The 16,878-nt window shown below is 44.7% G+C and overlaps 1 protein-coding gene across 2 annotated transcripts in view; it reads left to right on the top strand.

Annotated features, from left to right (window-relative positions):
• Window positions 1-16,878, top strand: part of TPP2 (tripeptidyl peptidase 2) — an 83,664-nt gene that overhangs the window by 58,694 nt on the left and 8,092 nt on the right. For both annotated transcript variants that reach the window (XM_075918739.1, XM_075918740.1), the window contains 4 exons: window positions 7,385-7,536; window positions 7,640-7,736; window positions 11,413-11,543; window positions 12,905-13,112. In XM_075918739.1, the coding sequence (XP_075774854.1) occupies window positions 7,385-7,536; window positions 7,640-7,736; window positions 11,413-11,543; window positions 12,905-13,112 (588 nt within the window). The remainder of the gene's footprint in view (window positions 1-7,384; window positions 7,537-7,639; window positions 7,737-11,412; window positions 11,544-12,904; window positions 13,113-16,878) is intronic.

The following is a 16,878-nucleotide window of genomic DNA, read 5'->3' as shown; positions in this document are numbered from 1 at the left end:
CTTGAGGGGTCATGGTTCAAAGGGGGCATTGTGGGTGCTGGGAGGATGGCAGTGAAACTGAGTCAGGGTATGTCTACACTATCCCGCTAGTTCGAACTAGCGGGGTAATGTAGGCATACCGCACTTGCAAATGAAGCCCGGGATTTGAATTTCCTGGGCTTCATTTGCATAAGCCGGCCGGCGCCATTTTTAAATGCCGGCTTCTTCGAACCCCGTGCCGCGCGGCTACACGCGGCACGGGCTAGATAGTGCGGAATGGCTTGCTAGTTTGAACTATCGGTACGCCTCGTGGCTGGGGGCTGCAGGGGCAATATCTGTGGGCAGAGGCAATACATGGAGCCAGGAGCTCAGTCCTTCAGGTAAGCACTACCCTGCACTCCAGCCTTGAATCCTGTCGCTTCTCCACCCCACCCCACCCCACCCCACCCCACCCACAAACAAACTCCTATTGCTGCAGGAGGAGGGGGTCCAAGACTGCCCCAACAAGAATCAATATGCCTGGCCCAGGGTCTTCATGAGCTGTTCATAAAACCCCTGGACCAGGCACACTGACCACTGCAGAAGTCATGGAGGTCATGGAAAGTTACAGAATCCATAACCTCTGTGACAAACATGAAGCTTTATTCATGAGATATGCTTGCTGGCAGAGTTGTCTTTGAAATGTGTAAAGTAGTGTACCCTCCCCTATTCAGAGACTTTTTTGGGGGTTCTTGTCATTGTAAATCCTCAAGCCTGCACCCAGTCCAAACAGTGAACATAGGGCTGGCTTCAGGATGTCCATTTTTCTCAGTGTTGATTAAAACCTGAGGCCCTCCTCACCTCAGATAATGAAGTTTCACTTCAGTAGTTTTGAAACCCAGTATTCTTTGCTATACTAAAGTTTTATATTTCATACAGCCATTGCACAATTGTCTAGTTCTTAGCTTTCAGCAGAGATCACAGATGACATTCTCCATTCCTGGTTTTGTGAAATATTGAGAAGATGGTTTATATGCAGGGGTAACATAGCTGTCTTGGCATACTGGGATCAGAATCTATGAATAATCTCCTATGACATTTTGCTGCAATAGGGAACTACTTACAAAGTTCCAGTGCTTTTTGACAGAAATGTTTGGTATTTCCAAGTTCCAAGCCAGGATGACAAATATTTTATAGCAGTTTCAGGACATGCTGTAGTCAGAGAAATCATCTTGTTCTACTTCAGAAGCATCTTTGTCTGAAGTGTCATGGGTCAACAGCTACCCCTCAGAAGGTGGCTGTTTGTTGTTCACTTACACAAAACTGCAAAGCTTCTTGTCAGTGTGCCTTAATGGTTCTCTGAGCTACTGTGTGAAGTTTCCATCAAGGCATTGTAAAACCCCTTGCAAGAGACATACTTAAATGGTTAATTCTGGAGCAGTCTCACAAGTCTTACGCCAAAAGGCAGACTCAAAAGACTTATTATCTGTACTCTGTTTTTCCTCAGACAGCTTATGTCTTTTTTTTCCTAGTTAAAAAAAAAAAAATTCTTCCTCCACGTTCAGTTAATCTTTATGGAGGCACTTTGCTTATGGTTCTGAATATTTAAAACATTTCTTTGCAAAGAGCCATTTGTGTGGTCCACCAGAGGTCACTTAGACTTTGTTTAGAGTTGCTATGGGCAGTTTAAATGTTTGTATTTCATTCGCTGACCGCTTCCAAGTATCATTGTAGCTCTAGTAGCTAGCCTTCCTGAAGGAGGTACTTTGTCATTTATCTCTTCACTACAGAAATCACTCAGGGTATGTCTATGCTGAAAACTTGACAGTGGCACAGCTGTAGTACTTCGGTGTACATGCTGTTATGCTTACAGGTGGCATTCTCTCATGGGTATAGGCAATCCACAGGTGGTATCTAGGTCAACAGAAGAATTCTTCTATCAACCTAGTATTGTCCACTTTGTGATAGGTTGGCAGAGCTACATCTATTTTTTTCACACCCCTGAAAGATAGAGCTATATGGATAGAGCTATATAAGTTCTTAGTGAAGACAGACTTGAGACACCACTCCTGCACTGAGCAGCAGTCTCCTTACTGCAAAGATGGGAAGAAGGGCAGTATGCTCACTATTGTACCCTTTCTCTTGAAGGCTAAATTTAGGGATAGCATTTGATGCATAGCCCTGAGTGTGGATTCCACTGTAACTGTAGCTTCACAGCCGCTGCTTTTCTCCGTTTGGGGTTTTTACTGTATTGTTTTTCAGCAAACCTAGAGCTAACAGCTTCCCTTCTCTGGTATTTGCAGGACTTGAAGATCCACCAAAGCTTGCTATTAAAGATAGGCTCAGGTTTGTGGTAGTCACAACAGATGTGTGTCTGGGCTCAAATCCTCATAAAGGGTTTCAGGGCTGCTAGTTCCTAGCAGAAAGCATAGTTCCCTCTAAGGTGCACGCCTGCATGGGTATACGCTAAGAATTTGTGTCCCACGTACCTTATCAGCAGAGCTGCACAGTAGCTGCTCTGGGGCAAGGCTGCATGGTGGGTGGCTACTCCACCCCAGGAGCAGCTGGGCAGCCTCCACGTAGCCCTGGCCTTAGTTTCAGCCCTTCCCGAGGGCTAGATCTGCAGCCAGGGGAAGCTGCGTGGCGGCTGCTGAAGCTAGAGCCTTAGACCATGGTACTAAAAATAGCACCATGGCCCTGGCCTAGCAGCAGCTGCACAGCAACTCTGACCGTGCCCCATGTGCCCACACTGGAGTTGGGGCCGTGGTGCTGTTTTTAGCACAGTCCTGGCCCCAGCTGCTCCCCGGGGCTTGGCCATGTGGTGGGGGTTGCCCAATATGCTGGGCTGGACCTGGGCCATGGCACAGCTACTCCTGGGCTGGGCCCAGGGTACTAAAAATAGCATCCCAGCCCCAGCCCTGGAACACAGGGCAGCCACCCACAAGGGGCCCAGAGGGGGTTGACAAGTGCAGGTGTCAGGAAGGCAGAAGGTGAGGAAAGAGGCAAGGGGAGAACTCAAGGGAAGGTGGGGGTGAGGAGAGGAAGGGGCTTGTGCGGGAGCGGGGGCAGGAAAAGAAAGGTGAATGCACAAAGGGGCAGGGTGGAAGAGAGACAAATGCCAGGGGGCCAGGAGGAGAAATGAGGGTCAGGGGAAAGGGGAAGGAGGGGATAGGAAGGTGTCAGTGGGGGTGAGAGAAGGAAGGGCGGGAACAGGGTGATGCTAGGAGAAGGGAGGGAGCAATGGGGGCAAGAGGAAGAAAGAGGAAGGGTTGAAAAGGGGTGGGCATGAGGAAGGCAGGGGATGGAGCAAGTCATGTGAGGGTGCAGAGAGACATGAGAACTGAGGCAGAGGTGGTGAGGGGAGGGCACCAGGGAGAGAGAGGGCTAGGAGGCAGGGGTACTGAGGGAAGGAAGGGGCATGTTAGAGAGGAGGGGTGGGTGCAGAGGGGAAGGGAAGGGCAGGTGCAGGGGTCAGAGAGGATGAAGGGGATGGGGGGAGAAGGTCTCAGAAGGGCTGAGGGGAGTGAGAAGGGCAGGAGCCAGGACACCAAAGGCGTATGAGGGGTATAGGGTAGCTGCAGGCACCAGGGAAGTAGATGGAGTGAGGGGAGGGTGGGAGACATGGTAGCAGGGGGGGAAAAGGAAGAGGTTTATAGCTTGGGCACACATCTGAACAAATACACATGACCTCAATATTGGTGCACGAGACAAAACTCTCTGCTTATGGATCGAATATCTTAGAGGGAACACAGAAAGATTCTTGTCAGTCAACTGTCACGTTTTACTTTTATATACAGGCAGTCCCCGACTTACGCGGATCCAAGTCGGATCCGCACTTACGAACGGGGCTTTCTCGCCCCGGAGCTCACAGGCAGCGGTCAGCCACCTTGACCTCCGGGGCGAGAAAAGCTGCTCCCGGTGCCCCTGGTCTGCTGGGGACCATCTCCAGCAGACCAGGGGCATCGGGAGCAAAGCAGCAGCCCCGGCGGGTTTGCTCGCAGTGCCCCAGGTCTGCTGGAGACCGTCTCCAGCAGACCAGGGGCACTGGGAGCAAAGAGGGTCCCGCGCCAGAGCAAAGCCTCAGAGGCGAGGCACCCCGCCGCTGTGGCTTTGCTCCCCGTGTCCCTGGTCTGCTGGGGGGGGGGGGCGCAGCTAGTGTGCCACCCCCCCCCAGCAGATCAGGCTTTTGTTGGGGACCCTGGGGCAGAGCAGCTGGGGTGCTGCCGGTTGGTCCCGCAGCTCCGCTCTGGGCACTACTGGACCAACCCGGCAGCACCCCAGCCCTCTGCCCCAGGCGTCCTGATTCAGCCGCTGCTGGTCAGCTTCAGCAGCGGCTGAATCATGACGCCTGGGGCAGAGCAGCTGGGGTGCTGCTGGGTTGGTCCAGTAGCGCCAAGGAGCCGCGCTACTGGAGCAACCCAGCAGCACCCCAGCTGCTCTGCCCCAGGAGTCCCCAAGTCAGCCGCTGCTGAAACTGACCAGCGCTGACTACAGGAAGCCCGAGGCACAGTTGCTCTGCCCCGGGCTTCCTGGAATCAGCGGCTGATCAGTTTCAGCAGCAGCTGACTTGGGGTTCTTAAGTTGAATCTGTATGTAAGTCAGAACTGGCGGTCAGTTTCAGCAGCGGCTTAATCTGGACGCCAGTTCCGACTTACATACAGATTCAACTTAAGAACAAACCTACAGTCCCTATCTTGTACGTAACCTGGGGACTGCCTGTATTCTTCCATGCAACATGACCCAAAGGGCAAACTATTCAGTATTGAAACAGAACCCAATTGCAATTGATTAGATGAGCAGTTTGGGTCACATGAAGTTGGAATGAAAAAAGGAAGCCCACTGAATTTACTTTGGACAATCAGTGAGAACTGTTTTCACATTGTGGGCTATTTAGCAGCAAGGCATAGTGGCTGAGCTGTAGTTGGACTAGTCAGGAGAAATGGAATCTACCTCTCTCTTTTTGTGTGTTCTCATCTACAATCAATATTTTTGAGCCTCTTTTAGTGTTTGCAAATTAGCTCATGCCTTATGAAAAATTGCAAGCCTTCAAATGTCTTAGAGATCACGTGTAATGGAAATATGTAATGTTGCTTGAATTTTAAAGCTGATGACCTTTTTAAGTGGGGGAGGATGTGCGCGCGTATGGAGTATTTCTTGTGAATATTATGATGGTCAATTAGAATAACCTTATTATATGTAATTAATTATGTGCCTGGTACATCAGAGAGAGAGCATCTCTGTTCTGAAAAGCTCAGTCTGACTAGACAGAAATGAGATGGAAAATAGATCTAAATAAGAAAAGAGAATGAGACCAAAACAAAAATGTCATGAAACTGAGCTCCATTACAATTTTTGTTCCATAGTGGGGTGAAAATGTGGGATAAATGGTTAAATCTTTATATCCTATTAATGGTATCTGTATGACAATGTAATCAAATCTGATACTTCTATTATCCTTGTTTAATGCTATAATACAGGTATAAATATTTTTTCTTCAGGCTCAAATTTTGCACACAGGGCATCAAGCCAGGAACACATTTTCCCTCAAGAATTTAGCTGCAGTGGCTATGATACAGAACATTTTAAGATGAGGAATATCTTAGTGTTAATGTCTGCTGTGACTCAAAAATAAGATAGTTGATTTGTAGCTGATAAAACTAAATTTCTTCCACATGTACTATCAAATTTAACAAACAATTGTGTTAAGTTCTACTCCACAGTTGTTTATATTTTGATGGCAAGTGAAGTAATTCTTGTATGTATATAGTATGTAGTTCTGTAAAAACACTTTCAGGCTTATCAACTATCTAGTTGCACATGGTATAAAATTTAATTAGTTGTAATGTTGCTTAATTTGGTAAGAAATGCGAATAGCTGTGACATTTAACTCTAAGTACTACACATTGAGAAATTTTCCTTTGTGAAGCTCATTTTTCTGTATATAGCAATATATTAAATGTCTAAATTCAGTTTTACACTTTACCATAGTAACTCAGTTGCTATGGTATAAATTAAGTAAAAACCTTTACATAAACAAGAATGTAGCATTTGTCCAGCAGCGGCTCTTGTGCACTCTTGAAAGAGTGCTTGTTTTTTAAAATTTAGTCATATATCAGTCACTAGGGGTGAAATTTTGGTTTTTTCCAGAGCTTCTGTGTAATTTTGCTTGCTTTCTACATTAGACTGAATATCATCCTGTTCCGCCAACTGTTTTGAAATAATACTTTCTGAATATATTCTGAGTAAATTCCAAGTGGAACTTCAGTTTATGTAAATATTAGTTTAGTGTTTGAAAATTTTGAAACCGTATGCATATTACAGCAGTTTAACAGACAACATAATTGTTCACAGGTATCAGTTGTCTATAGGGCCTTATCAATTTCATAACAGTGAAAAATGTGTCAGACCATGAAATCTGATCTCCTCATGCTCCTAGCTACTAGTTTGGCAGGCCTGGGGATAGAGGAGTTGTTCTTTCCCTGCATAGCAACTTTTGATGGGTAGATCAGATCCACCTCAAGAGGCAGAGCAGAAGTGAGGAGCTGGGCCTCTTCTCTTCCACCCTCCGCTACCCCCAGCAGTTTGCAGCTTCTTCCCCCAGTGGCTTCTGCCAGGGCTGGGGTCTTCTGCTCCTGGTGACTGCAGCTGGAGCAACCTGGGCTGGGGCTTCTGCCCCCACTGCTCCAGCAGGAGCTTGGGGCAGGCCACACTTGACTATGCATGTCCAGTCGAGATATTAAAATGTTTCCTTTCTAAGGTTCAGTTTAAGTGCTGCACAAAGTCTTTCAAAATAAAGGTCAGACCTATGAAGTTTTTGCCTCCATTTCAGGTGAGCCCAGATCCTTCACCTCTCCTTCCCCTCTCTTCCAGAGAGGGCGGGGTCTGTCCCCTCTCTTTAAAATTCATTCCTTTGGCCCCAATCTTAAGCTGGGCGCACAGCCCATCCTCCATGAAAATCTTGCAGGCAAGAGGTGCTACAAGAGTAGGAAGGCACTTGAGCCTTCTCCATGGGCCTTCTTTGCAGATGTCTCTCCCCTTTTGATTTATTGTCCTGCAGGAGCCTTCTTCCTCTTTATAATGTCTGCAGGGACCTTCCAAACCACCTGCAATTGTCTTCCCTTTATAAGGGTTGAGAGCTTTCCCATAAGTCCAAATGGGCAGCCTGTAATCAGTCCAGGGACACTGGACCCTATTTCCTTTTTTGCAGAGGCCAGTCATCTTCTGAAAACAGGTGGTGTGCAATTGGGGGTATGTCTGCAGAAAGTAGAACCATTCCAGAGTTCTAAAAACTAATCTGTTGCTTTCAGCATCCAACTTCCAAGCATGTAATTGTTACTGCCATTTAGCAATTTTTGCAGTGTAAGACAAAAGAATAGCAATGTACTTCATTCCACGAAATAGTTGATGAGTTTTTTTCTATTGCTAGGATGTAATTACTGTTCATTACCATCTGATACCATCACCAACAAAGACTAAGAATGGCAGCAAGGAAAAAGAGAGAGAACCAGAAAAAGAAAAAGATGTAAAAGAGGAATTTGTTGAAGCTTTAAGAGACCTGAAGATACAATGGATGACTAAGTATGTCTTTGTAGTTTCCCTAGCAGATCACAGGATAACTGTACTGCCTCCTGTTGAGAACATTCAGAAGCAGCATATTCATTTCCTCCCTTTTTTTGGCTAGGTTGGATACCAGTGACATGTATAACGAATTGAAAGAAGCCTTTCCTAATCATCTTCCTTTGTATGTTGCACGACTCCATCAGCTGGATTCTGAAAAGGTGAGTTCTGTTTTTAATTTAATACTTGTTTCACTGTATCTTGCCTTGAGGTTACAGATTACATTTCAAGATTTCTTTACAGTTCTTCTGTTGTCTAGTCTTAAAGTTAACTTCTTTGGCTATACTGAGTGTAGGGAGCTAGAAACTTTTAGCTTCCTCAGAATCAAAAGCATTTACCATGGTGCTCACCAGTGCATCTTTACAAGGTAAAAAGGGTACATCTAAACTACGTTCTATCTTTGAAAGAGGATATGCAAATTCTGCAGGAATTTGCATATCCTCTTCCGATCTCAATTTTGAAAGCAGAGCCTTGGAAAGTGAAGAGTCTGGATGCCGAGGTTTCTTGGGGGGAAAAAACCCTTTTTAAACAAAAACCGTGTACGCCTCACTTTTTAAGGAAGAGCGGGGTGTTTTTCGGAAGAAAAAAAAGGGGGGGGCGGGGAGGGGAGGGTTTTCCAAAAAAACCTGTGTCCAGACTACTTTTGCAAATAGAGCGTAGTCTAGACATAGCCAAACTGTGAATGCTTAGCACCTCTTTCTTTGTTCCTATCATTTCAAAGAAACAGTGTAAGTGACTTATTGGTTGTTTGTGGAAAAATTACTGAGGTTCAGTCAAATTAAATGAGTTTTCTATGTAGTTCTGAAAGAAGTGAAGTTCATAGTTGCTTATTTGTTGGAGTGAATTTCCTAGTTTAGTTTTGTCTCCTGCTAAAATTCTGCCTTCTGTATTCATTAACTTCTCAGGATTACTGACAATTTCATGTTTCCTGTGGAATGTGACTGATGGGGAATTGGGAGATTTTGATTTTGGAGAAAAGCAATCTCTTGGGTAGCTAGGAGCAATCAACGTAACTTTTTTTTTTTTCTGCAGTGCCTCCCCAGCTAACCAGAGCGCTGGGATCATGTAGTCAGTGTGACCAATGTTGTAACTATACAGTTTGGTTCATTTTGTGCCAGCTGTCAGTTTTTCATATACCAGGGCTTTATTTCTACATGTGAGCGGCTATATTCAAGATTGGAGTCTGTGAATGCAAAGATCACTATGGCCGGGTCTGTGTCTCATGTTGAATTCTAAAAAGAGAGAGTGTTTCATCTTTGCTGCTCTCTGCAGATATTTGAAATATATCAGACCACTTTTATATTTGAATTTCAAAGGTAAATGCTCAGTCTGTAGTTTTTTATATAAAAGGAGATTTTTGTTTTTTGTTTAAAGTATTTATTGAACTCCGTATTTGTGGCTCTAGATTCTAGGAGAGCTTCCTCCACTTGAATATCCATTCAGATAGGTTCCAATTATAACTATTACATCATGTGATACTGGCTTAAAGTAAAGAGGAATTCCCTCTTGGTTGCCAACACAAGTGAGGCCATGTCTATACTTGCTCACTGGAGATAGATAGATCTTCTGGCATTCTATTTAGCGGATCTAGTTAACACCTGCTAAATCAAACACTGGGGGTATGTCTAGACTACATGACTCCGTCGACAGAGCCATGTAAACTAATTTACCCAACATAGTTAATGAAGCAGGGATTTAAATAATCCCCGCTTCATTAAAATAAAAATGGCCACCGCACTATGCCAACAATCAGTTGATACAGCACAGCAGTCTAGACACAGATTGGCTGACAGGGGAAGCCTTTGTCGACTGCTCCCTTGTGCTTCGTGAAACTAGGTTTACAGGAGCAGTCGACAAAGGCTTTCCTTTGCATCTGCATCTAGACTACCATGCTGTGCCAGGTCAGCTGATTGTCACCACAGCGTGGTGGCCTTTTTTCATTTTTTTTTAAATGAAGCAGGGATTATTTAAATCCCCGCTTCATTGACTGTCGGGTAAACTAGTTTACATGGCTCTGTCAACGGAGCCATGTAGTCTAGACATACCCTAGGGGAGCCTCCAGTCAGCACCAATCCTGGGAATTAAGGGAAGCTGATGGGAGCATTTGCTCCCCTTGACCTCCCATTGTGAAGATAGTGCAAGCTCATCTTCAGGTATGCTGACTCCAGCTATGTTGTTTATGCAGCTGGAGTTGCGTACCTTAAGCTGACCTTCTGAGTCTAGTATAGACCTGATCTGAACAGTTTTTTTCCCACTCTAAGTCTTATTCCCAAGATTTAGTACAATAAGGATTGGGTGCCTTTTTGTTAATTTCATTTTTCTGGGAATGGACCATCTAGCAATGGGTTGGCCTATTGTTGACTTGCCTTGCTTTGAGATCTAATCCAAAGATCAGTGAGTTTAGTCATAAACTATGAAGCCCTTACAAATGGTTTCTTCGTGAGATATAGTAACTCTTCTTGAGGTGGAGGGTTCTGCTATCATGTCTTTCAAGTGAATAAATGCTCACCGTCCATTTTCAGAGGTACATTGCTTTGATCCTTAGTACATGGTGTCTGCTGGTGCACAAATTATTTCTTTTGGACTGTTTCATGTTAATTACCATGATAATGTGAGCTCCTGAAATTCCACCACCTTCCTCTTTGGTGCTAATTCTTTCTCTTACAGGATGCACCACTTCAGACTTTATACAAAACTTAAGAAACCCAATCTCCTCCCTGCATAGGAAGGCTGGATTCTATATCCCTAGCTGACTTGTCTCAAATCATAATCAGCTATTTGGATGCTGTCTGTAACCCTATTTTTCATCAGTCTTGTGTCACTAATGCTCTAATGTTGTTCTTCTGGTTTGGACAGCTGGTTAAAGCACTGTACTGTGACTTGGGTCCAGATCCCTTGCATACCTTGTGTGATGCACTGAGTCTTTGCCATCTATAAAATGGGTACTAGCACTTCCATTGTCTCTCTTGGGGTTTTTTCTTCTTGTGATTTTAAAAAAAAAAAAAAAAAAAAAAAAGCTCTTTGAAGGTCAGAAGAGACCTAGGTAATCCTCTGATTGTCTGCACATCTGAGGCCACTAACTCCCATCCAGTTCCCCCTCTCTTGACCCAAGTAGCTTGGATTAGAGTAAAGTATTACAGCTCTTGGGAGACTAAACTGTGGTGTCCCCAGACAAAACATAGAAGAGACTGAGGTCCACCAATGCCCAGGGCCTTGCAATAAATGGCAGGGTAAATGATTTAGCAAGATAACCTGATCTTCCTGGCAAGTAGCTTTCACTTCAGGCTCTAGAGGAGGTTGTAAAAAAATCCATGGTCTCCGCCAGTTTGACCTGTGTGAATATTCCTTCCCAGCCCTGAAAATAATATTTTGACTCTGAGCATGTGACTAAGATCCACTTGCCAAATGTGAGAGAATGTTCTCTGCTACTTCCGAATGCCAGCCACTTCTCTGCCTGTACAGTGTCCCATCTCCAGTTATGGCAATCTGTGCTTAAGGCACAAACCCAACCCAGAGTACCTTGGAAATCGGGGGGGGGGGGGGGATTTTTTTTCTTTCCTTATTTTGTGCAGATCATGTGAAGCTTCTTGGAGACCTATAAGCTTTACCTGGAATACAAGTAAAAAGTCAGCTCTTTCTGTCAAGAACTTGTAAAATATGGTTTTGTATGGCACTGAGCACAATATGACATCAATCCTGTTTAGATTATAGAAATGTTAAATAAGTTGATTTCAGAAACATTGCCATATATATGACTTCACTAATGTTAATATAAAGTTTTAAAGGGGGAGACTTCATGCCTGGATAATATTTTCCTTTTGTTCCTCTTTCATTTAGGAACGAATGAAAAGGCTCGATGAAATTATTGAAGCTGCAAATACTGTTCTCTCACATATTGATCAAACAGCATTAGCAGTTTATTTTGCCATGAAGACTGATCCCAGACCTGATGCAACTACTATAAAAAAGTACCTAACCAGTAAATACTCTTTCTTGCATCCTATTTCTGTAGTCTATAGCTATTACCTTTTCCACAAAGTATTTACTCTAGAAGATGTTGGCAACTGAACTAAAATAGTAATATGGTGAAACAAACTTTAATTTTTCTGATTTTAGGTTCAAACTTGACTTCAAGTGGAAATGGGTGTTAGAGACTACTATTTTGCAAGTTTTGTGCATTTGCAATGCACTAAGACACTGAAACTTTTCCTCCGAAGAGATCAGATAAGATTACAAAGGATGGCTTTCAGATCAAAATTGCGATACATGGCAAGGCTGAGTGGGAAAGTTTGCACTGTGCTTAGTCTCATCAAGTTTATAAACATCCAGAATAATCAGTGGACTGGTGGTATTTGGATAGCAAGGCAGTCCTTCTGTAGGAATAAGTGCAGGGCTTTGTGTGTTATGGTGGGACCTTCAAAATGTTTTGAAGAATGGTTCTAAGATGCTAGGGAACAGTCCATGTTGTGTGATAAAGCCAACTTGAGATGCCCACAAAAGTTGTAGAGAGTCAGGAAGGAAAGATTGGTAGTTCTGGCAATATCTGTATTCAAATACAATAATACAACATGCCAGTGTTTTCAGTAGAACATCAATGTTTCAAAGGTGCTGGTGCACCAAATTTTTTAAAAAATTTTCATTTCAAAAGCCCTTTTATGCTGATCCATTTTCACTAGGGAAGAGCAAAGAGCAGCAAATTTCATGTTCGGGGATTGTAAAAAGATGTATAAATTTGCAAGTTACATATTGACCTAGTTAATTATAATTAACCTAGTTGTTTGAAATAGCTTGCATATAACGCTATATTTGATGGATTTAAAAATAATGAATCTTATCCATTCTAAGCAATTTCAAATGATCTGGTGGTCTTCTAATATCTGAAATTGAGAACCAGATTCAGTACTGGCTTAAGTGAATGTAATTCCTTTTGAAGTCAGCATTTGCTTACATTAACAGTGGGTTCACCCTTTTCCCATATTACCAAAAACTAATAAAATATGTTTCTAGAGCCTCACTTCTATTAAATTCTTAATGTTTGGATTGCACTTCTTTTCCCATTCTAGAGGCAGTTTAGTTGTTCTTGAAGCTCTAGGCTTAGTTGTGTAATGTACATGATACTAGTATAGTTTGAGCCAGTTTGGGATTGCAGGAAATAGTTATGTTCAAGAATATTGTATTTTAATAGTGTGTTAGAAAATTGCTTATACTAACATCGTAAATACTAATCAACAAATGTGTTTTATTTCCTGTGATTTTTTTTAAGGTAATAAATTGACTCTTGATTAAAACTAATCACCTCTTATATTTGTGTTCAATTTTTTTAATGTAGTGAAATGGAAAAACAGAAGTCTACCTTAGTGGATGCCCTTTGTAGGAAAGGAAGTGCTCTAGCAGATCAACTTCTCCATCTGCAGGCCCAAGATGGAGCTGTTTCAAGTGAGGCGGAAGGTAAAGATGATGATCAAGAGACCTGCATAGGTGTTCTGTCAGAGACTTTCTGGGAAACAACAAAATGGACTGATCTTTTTGATAGCAAGGTAAGAGGAAACGCAGGAATTCTGTATTTTGTACTCGTGTTTTTTCACTAATACCTTTCATGGAATTGGAGGAAGTCATCTGCTCCAGTTCCCTGCACTCAGGCAGGATTAAGTATTATCTAGAGAGGTGTTCATCTAACCTGTTCTTTAAAATCTCCTATGATGGTAATTCTGTCACTTCCATCAGCAGTTTATGCCAATGTTTAACCATCCTGACAGGAAGTTTTTTCCTGATGTTCAACCTAATCTTCCCTTGCTGCAATTTAAGCCCATTGCTTCTTGTCTTATCAAGAGTTAAGAACAATTCCTCTCCCTCCTCCTTGTATCACCTTTTATGTATTTGAAAACAGTTATGTCCCCTCAGTCCAGTTTTTTCAGTCTTCCCACATAAGTTGTTTTCTATACCTTTTAATCATTTTTATTGCTCTTGTATGGACTCTTTCCAATTTGTCCATACCTTTACTGAAATGTGGTATCCAAAACTGAGGACACTATTCCATCTAAGGCCTAATCACTGTAGAGTGGAATAGCATTACTTAGTAGGCCTTACTCACCAGCACTCTTGATAGTACATCCCAGAATGATGTATGCTTTTTTTTAATACCCATGTAACGCTTTTGCTTGTATTGAGCATGTGGGCCACTATGACCCCGAGGTCCTTTTCCGCAGTACTCCTTCCTATGCAATCATTCCCTATATTGTATGTGCACAACTGATTGTTTCTTCCTAAATGGAGTATTTTACATTTATTAAATTGTATCCTATTTACTTCAGACTATTTCTCCAGTTTGTCCTGATCATTTTCAGTTATAATCCTATCCTCCAAAGCATTTGCAACCCCTCAGTTTGATATTGTCTTGAAACTTTATAAGTATACTCTGTCATTATCTAAATGATTCATGAAGACATTGACTAGAACTGGACACAGAACTGATCTTTGCAGGACCCCACTGGATATGCCCTTCCAGCACAACAGTGAGCCATTGATACTACTCTGGGAACTGTTTTTTTTAGTTGGTTTGGTTCCCTCCTTCCCCCCCCCCCCAACAAATTTTGCACCCATCTTATAGTAGCTCCATTTAGGTTGCATTTCCCTCGTTTGTTTATAAGAAGGTATCAGGCTTGACTAAAGTTAAGATGTACCACACCTACCACTTCCTCCATAGAACTTTTAGTCCCTTTCTACCTGATCTACTTTCTAGGCATTTTTATAACTTAAAGATTAAGTTACTACTATTCTGTATCTATTGTTTAAGCCAAGGATGTTAAATTTAGATTAATGAACTAATTGAATAGTCTATGTAATTTTCATCTATTCGATTAGTCGATAAGGCGCCTCCACCTTCGAAATGTAGTAAGAGCCCTGGTAGCTCTTTACCACATATCCAAGGTGGAAGCACCATGGGGAGCACAGCTAGTGGGGTACTAAGCAGTCGTGTTGTCGCCTCCCTCCCTCCCCCCCCCCCCCCCCCCCCCAAGCCCTGTGCTCCCAGCGCTTAGCTTTTGAAATGTACAAGAGCCCTGGAAAGGCTCTTGTACATTTCAGAAGTAGGGAACATGAAGCCAGCAGGGGACTGTTTGAGTCCCTAGCTTGCCCCAGGCTCCCTGCAGAGCTTCTGCTTTTGAAATGTAGCAAGAGCCCTGTCTCTTGCTCCATTTCAAAGGCGGAAGCACTGCCAGTTCGCTGCTGTGCTCCTACCCCTTTTCCTCATGGAGACATTCTTGGGGGGGGGGGGGGAAGTGTCCTGCTTCCCCCCCCCCCAAAAAAAACCCCTCTCTCTGATAGAAGCAGCAAATGGGGGAAGCAACTAATCAAGCACTTGCTTATTGAATAATTGGCTAGTCGCTTACATCCCTAACTTTAGTTATCTTTTTTTTTTTTTGCGTATTTTGTGGGAAGGAATAATGATTTCCTATTTATTTTGCCCCCCCCCCCCCCCCCCGCCCCCCATCTGACAATATTTCAGAAATGCACATTACATTTAGGCCTGAGTTTATGCAACAGGCTTGCTGTGCTGCTAATGTGTTTACAAAACATTGCCTTGTTACAAGCTGCTCATAGTGCACTGTCAATGGGATCTGTCCACAAGTGAAGATGATTGCTTTGATCAGTCTCCTCCAAGCCACCTAAAGTAAATCACCCTCTTATTACTTGTTTACACCCATTCTATCAGCAGTTCTTCTTTAAGTGGCATCCCTGGGGTGCTCCACATTAGGTGCTGAGCATCCCAGTGCCTCTGGATGGATTTTTGCCTAGCAGTGCCATAGGGGGCTGTGCATGCGTGGCACGCCGAATGCACAGGCTTCCCCTGGTACCAATGCACATGCACATTTCTCCCCGCCCCTCCCCCCCCTTCATTTCTACCGTCCCCAGCTTTGGACAGAACTCAGCAGTGCTCTCATCTTCTCCTCAATTATTTCTTTAGATTAGATCAGCAGTTCTCAAACTTTTGGGGCTCCATGCGTAAAAATTTATGCGGCGCCCCAGTAGTCCACTGATTGTATGTGTTGTACCTGTTGATGTTTCCAGTTTATCAACCTCATGGAGCCCCTGGAGATGTCTTGTGGAGTCCTGGGGTTTCACGGAGCACAGTTTGAGAAACTCTGGATTAGACTAACAAAACATGTAGATGGTATCATGAACTGCTCATGATACCATCTACATGTTTTGTTAGTCTATAAAGTGCTACCAGACCATTTACTTGCTGCTTTTTTTCCTGTGACAGACTAACTTGGCTACCCCCTGAAGTTTCTGTTCTTATTGTTAGTTTTAGCATTAATTGGGGGGGGGGGAGAGAAGGCTCTAGTTTCGAGCTGCTGTCTGAGCTATATGCTGGCATGGGCTCATCCGGCTTCAAACGCTGCGCGCTCTGCAAGGACGCGCCGCCTGCCTCTGACGGTGATGATAACTGCGTCAAATGCCTAGGGAACTCTCTCTGAGAGAGACTGCCCCCGCTGCGCGAAGATAAAAATGTGAACGCACAAAGATGAGCTCAGACTCAAAATGCTCCTCACAGACAAGGGCAAGGGTCATGCCTTGGACCCGGGCTATGGGCAGAGCAATACAGGCAGTCCCTGAGTTACGCGGATCCGATTTATGTTGGAGCCGTACTTACGAACGGGGCTTTTCTCGCCCCGGAGCATGCGGACGGCGGGACCGCCCAGACGCGCTGCGGTCCCGCTGCCCGGGTCCTCCGCGGCTTTGCTCCGCGTCTCCCTGGTCTGCAGAGGCTGATTCTGCAGACCAGGGAGACGCGGAGTAAAGCCGCGGAGGACCCGGGCGGCGGCACCGCGGCGTGTCTCGGTCCCGCCGCCCATGTCTCCATGGTCTGCTGGGGGGGGGGGGGGCGCAGCTAGTGCCTCCCCCTCTTCCCCTCTCCCCCCCCCCAGCAGACCAGGCTTTTCTCCCAGACGCCTGTGGTAGAGCAGCTGGGGCGCTGCCAGTTGGTCCCGCAACGCCACTCCTCGGCGCTACTGGACCAACCCAGCAGCACCCCAGCTGCTCTACCCCAGGCCTCCCCAAGTCAGCCGCTTCTGAAACTGACCAGCGGCTGACTACAGGAAGCCCGAGGCAGAGTTTCTCTGCCCCGGGCTTCCTGGAATCAGCCGCTGATCAGTTTCAGCAGCAGCTGACTTGGAGACACCTAGGGTAGAGCACCTGGGGTGCTGCCAGGTTGGTCCCCGCAGTGCTGAGGTGCGGCGCTGCGGAGACCTACCCGGCAGTGCCCCAGCTGCTCTGTCCCAGGCCTCCCCAAGTCAGCCGCTG

This window comes from Pelodiscus sinensis, chromosome 1 (assembly GCF_049634645.1).
Source record: "Pelodiscus sinensis isolate JC-2024 chromosome 1, ASM4963464v1, whole genome shotgun sequence".
NCBI lineage: Eukaryota > Metazoa > Chordata > Testudines > Trionychidae > Pelodiscus > Pelodiscus sinensis.
Note: the sequence above shows the minus strand (reverse complement) of the source record. Positions and strands in the feature narration are given on the sequence as shown.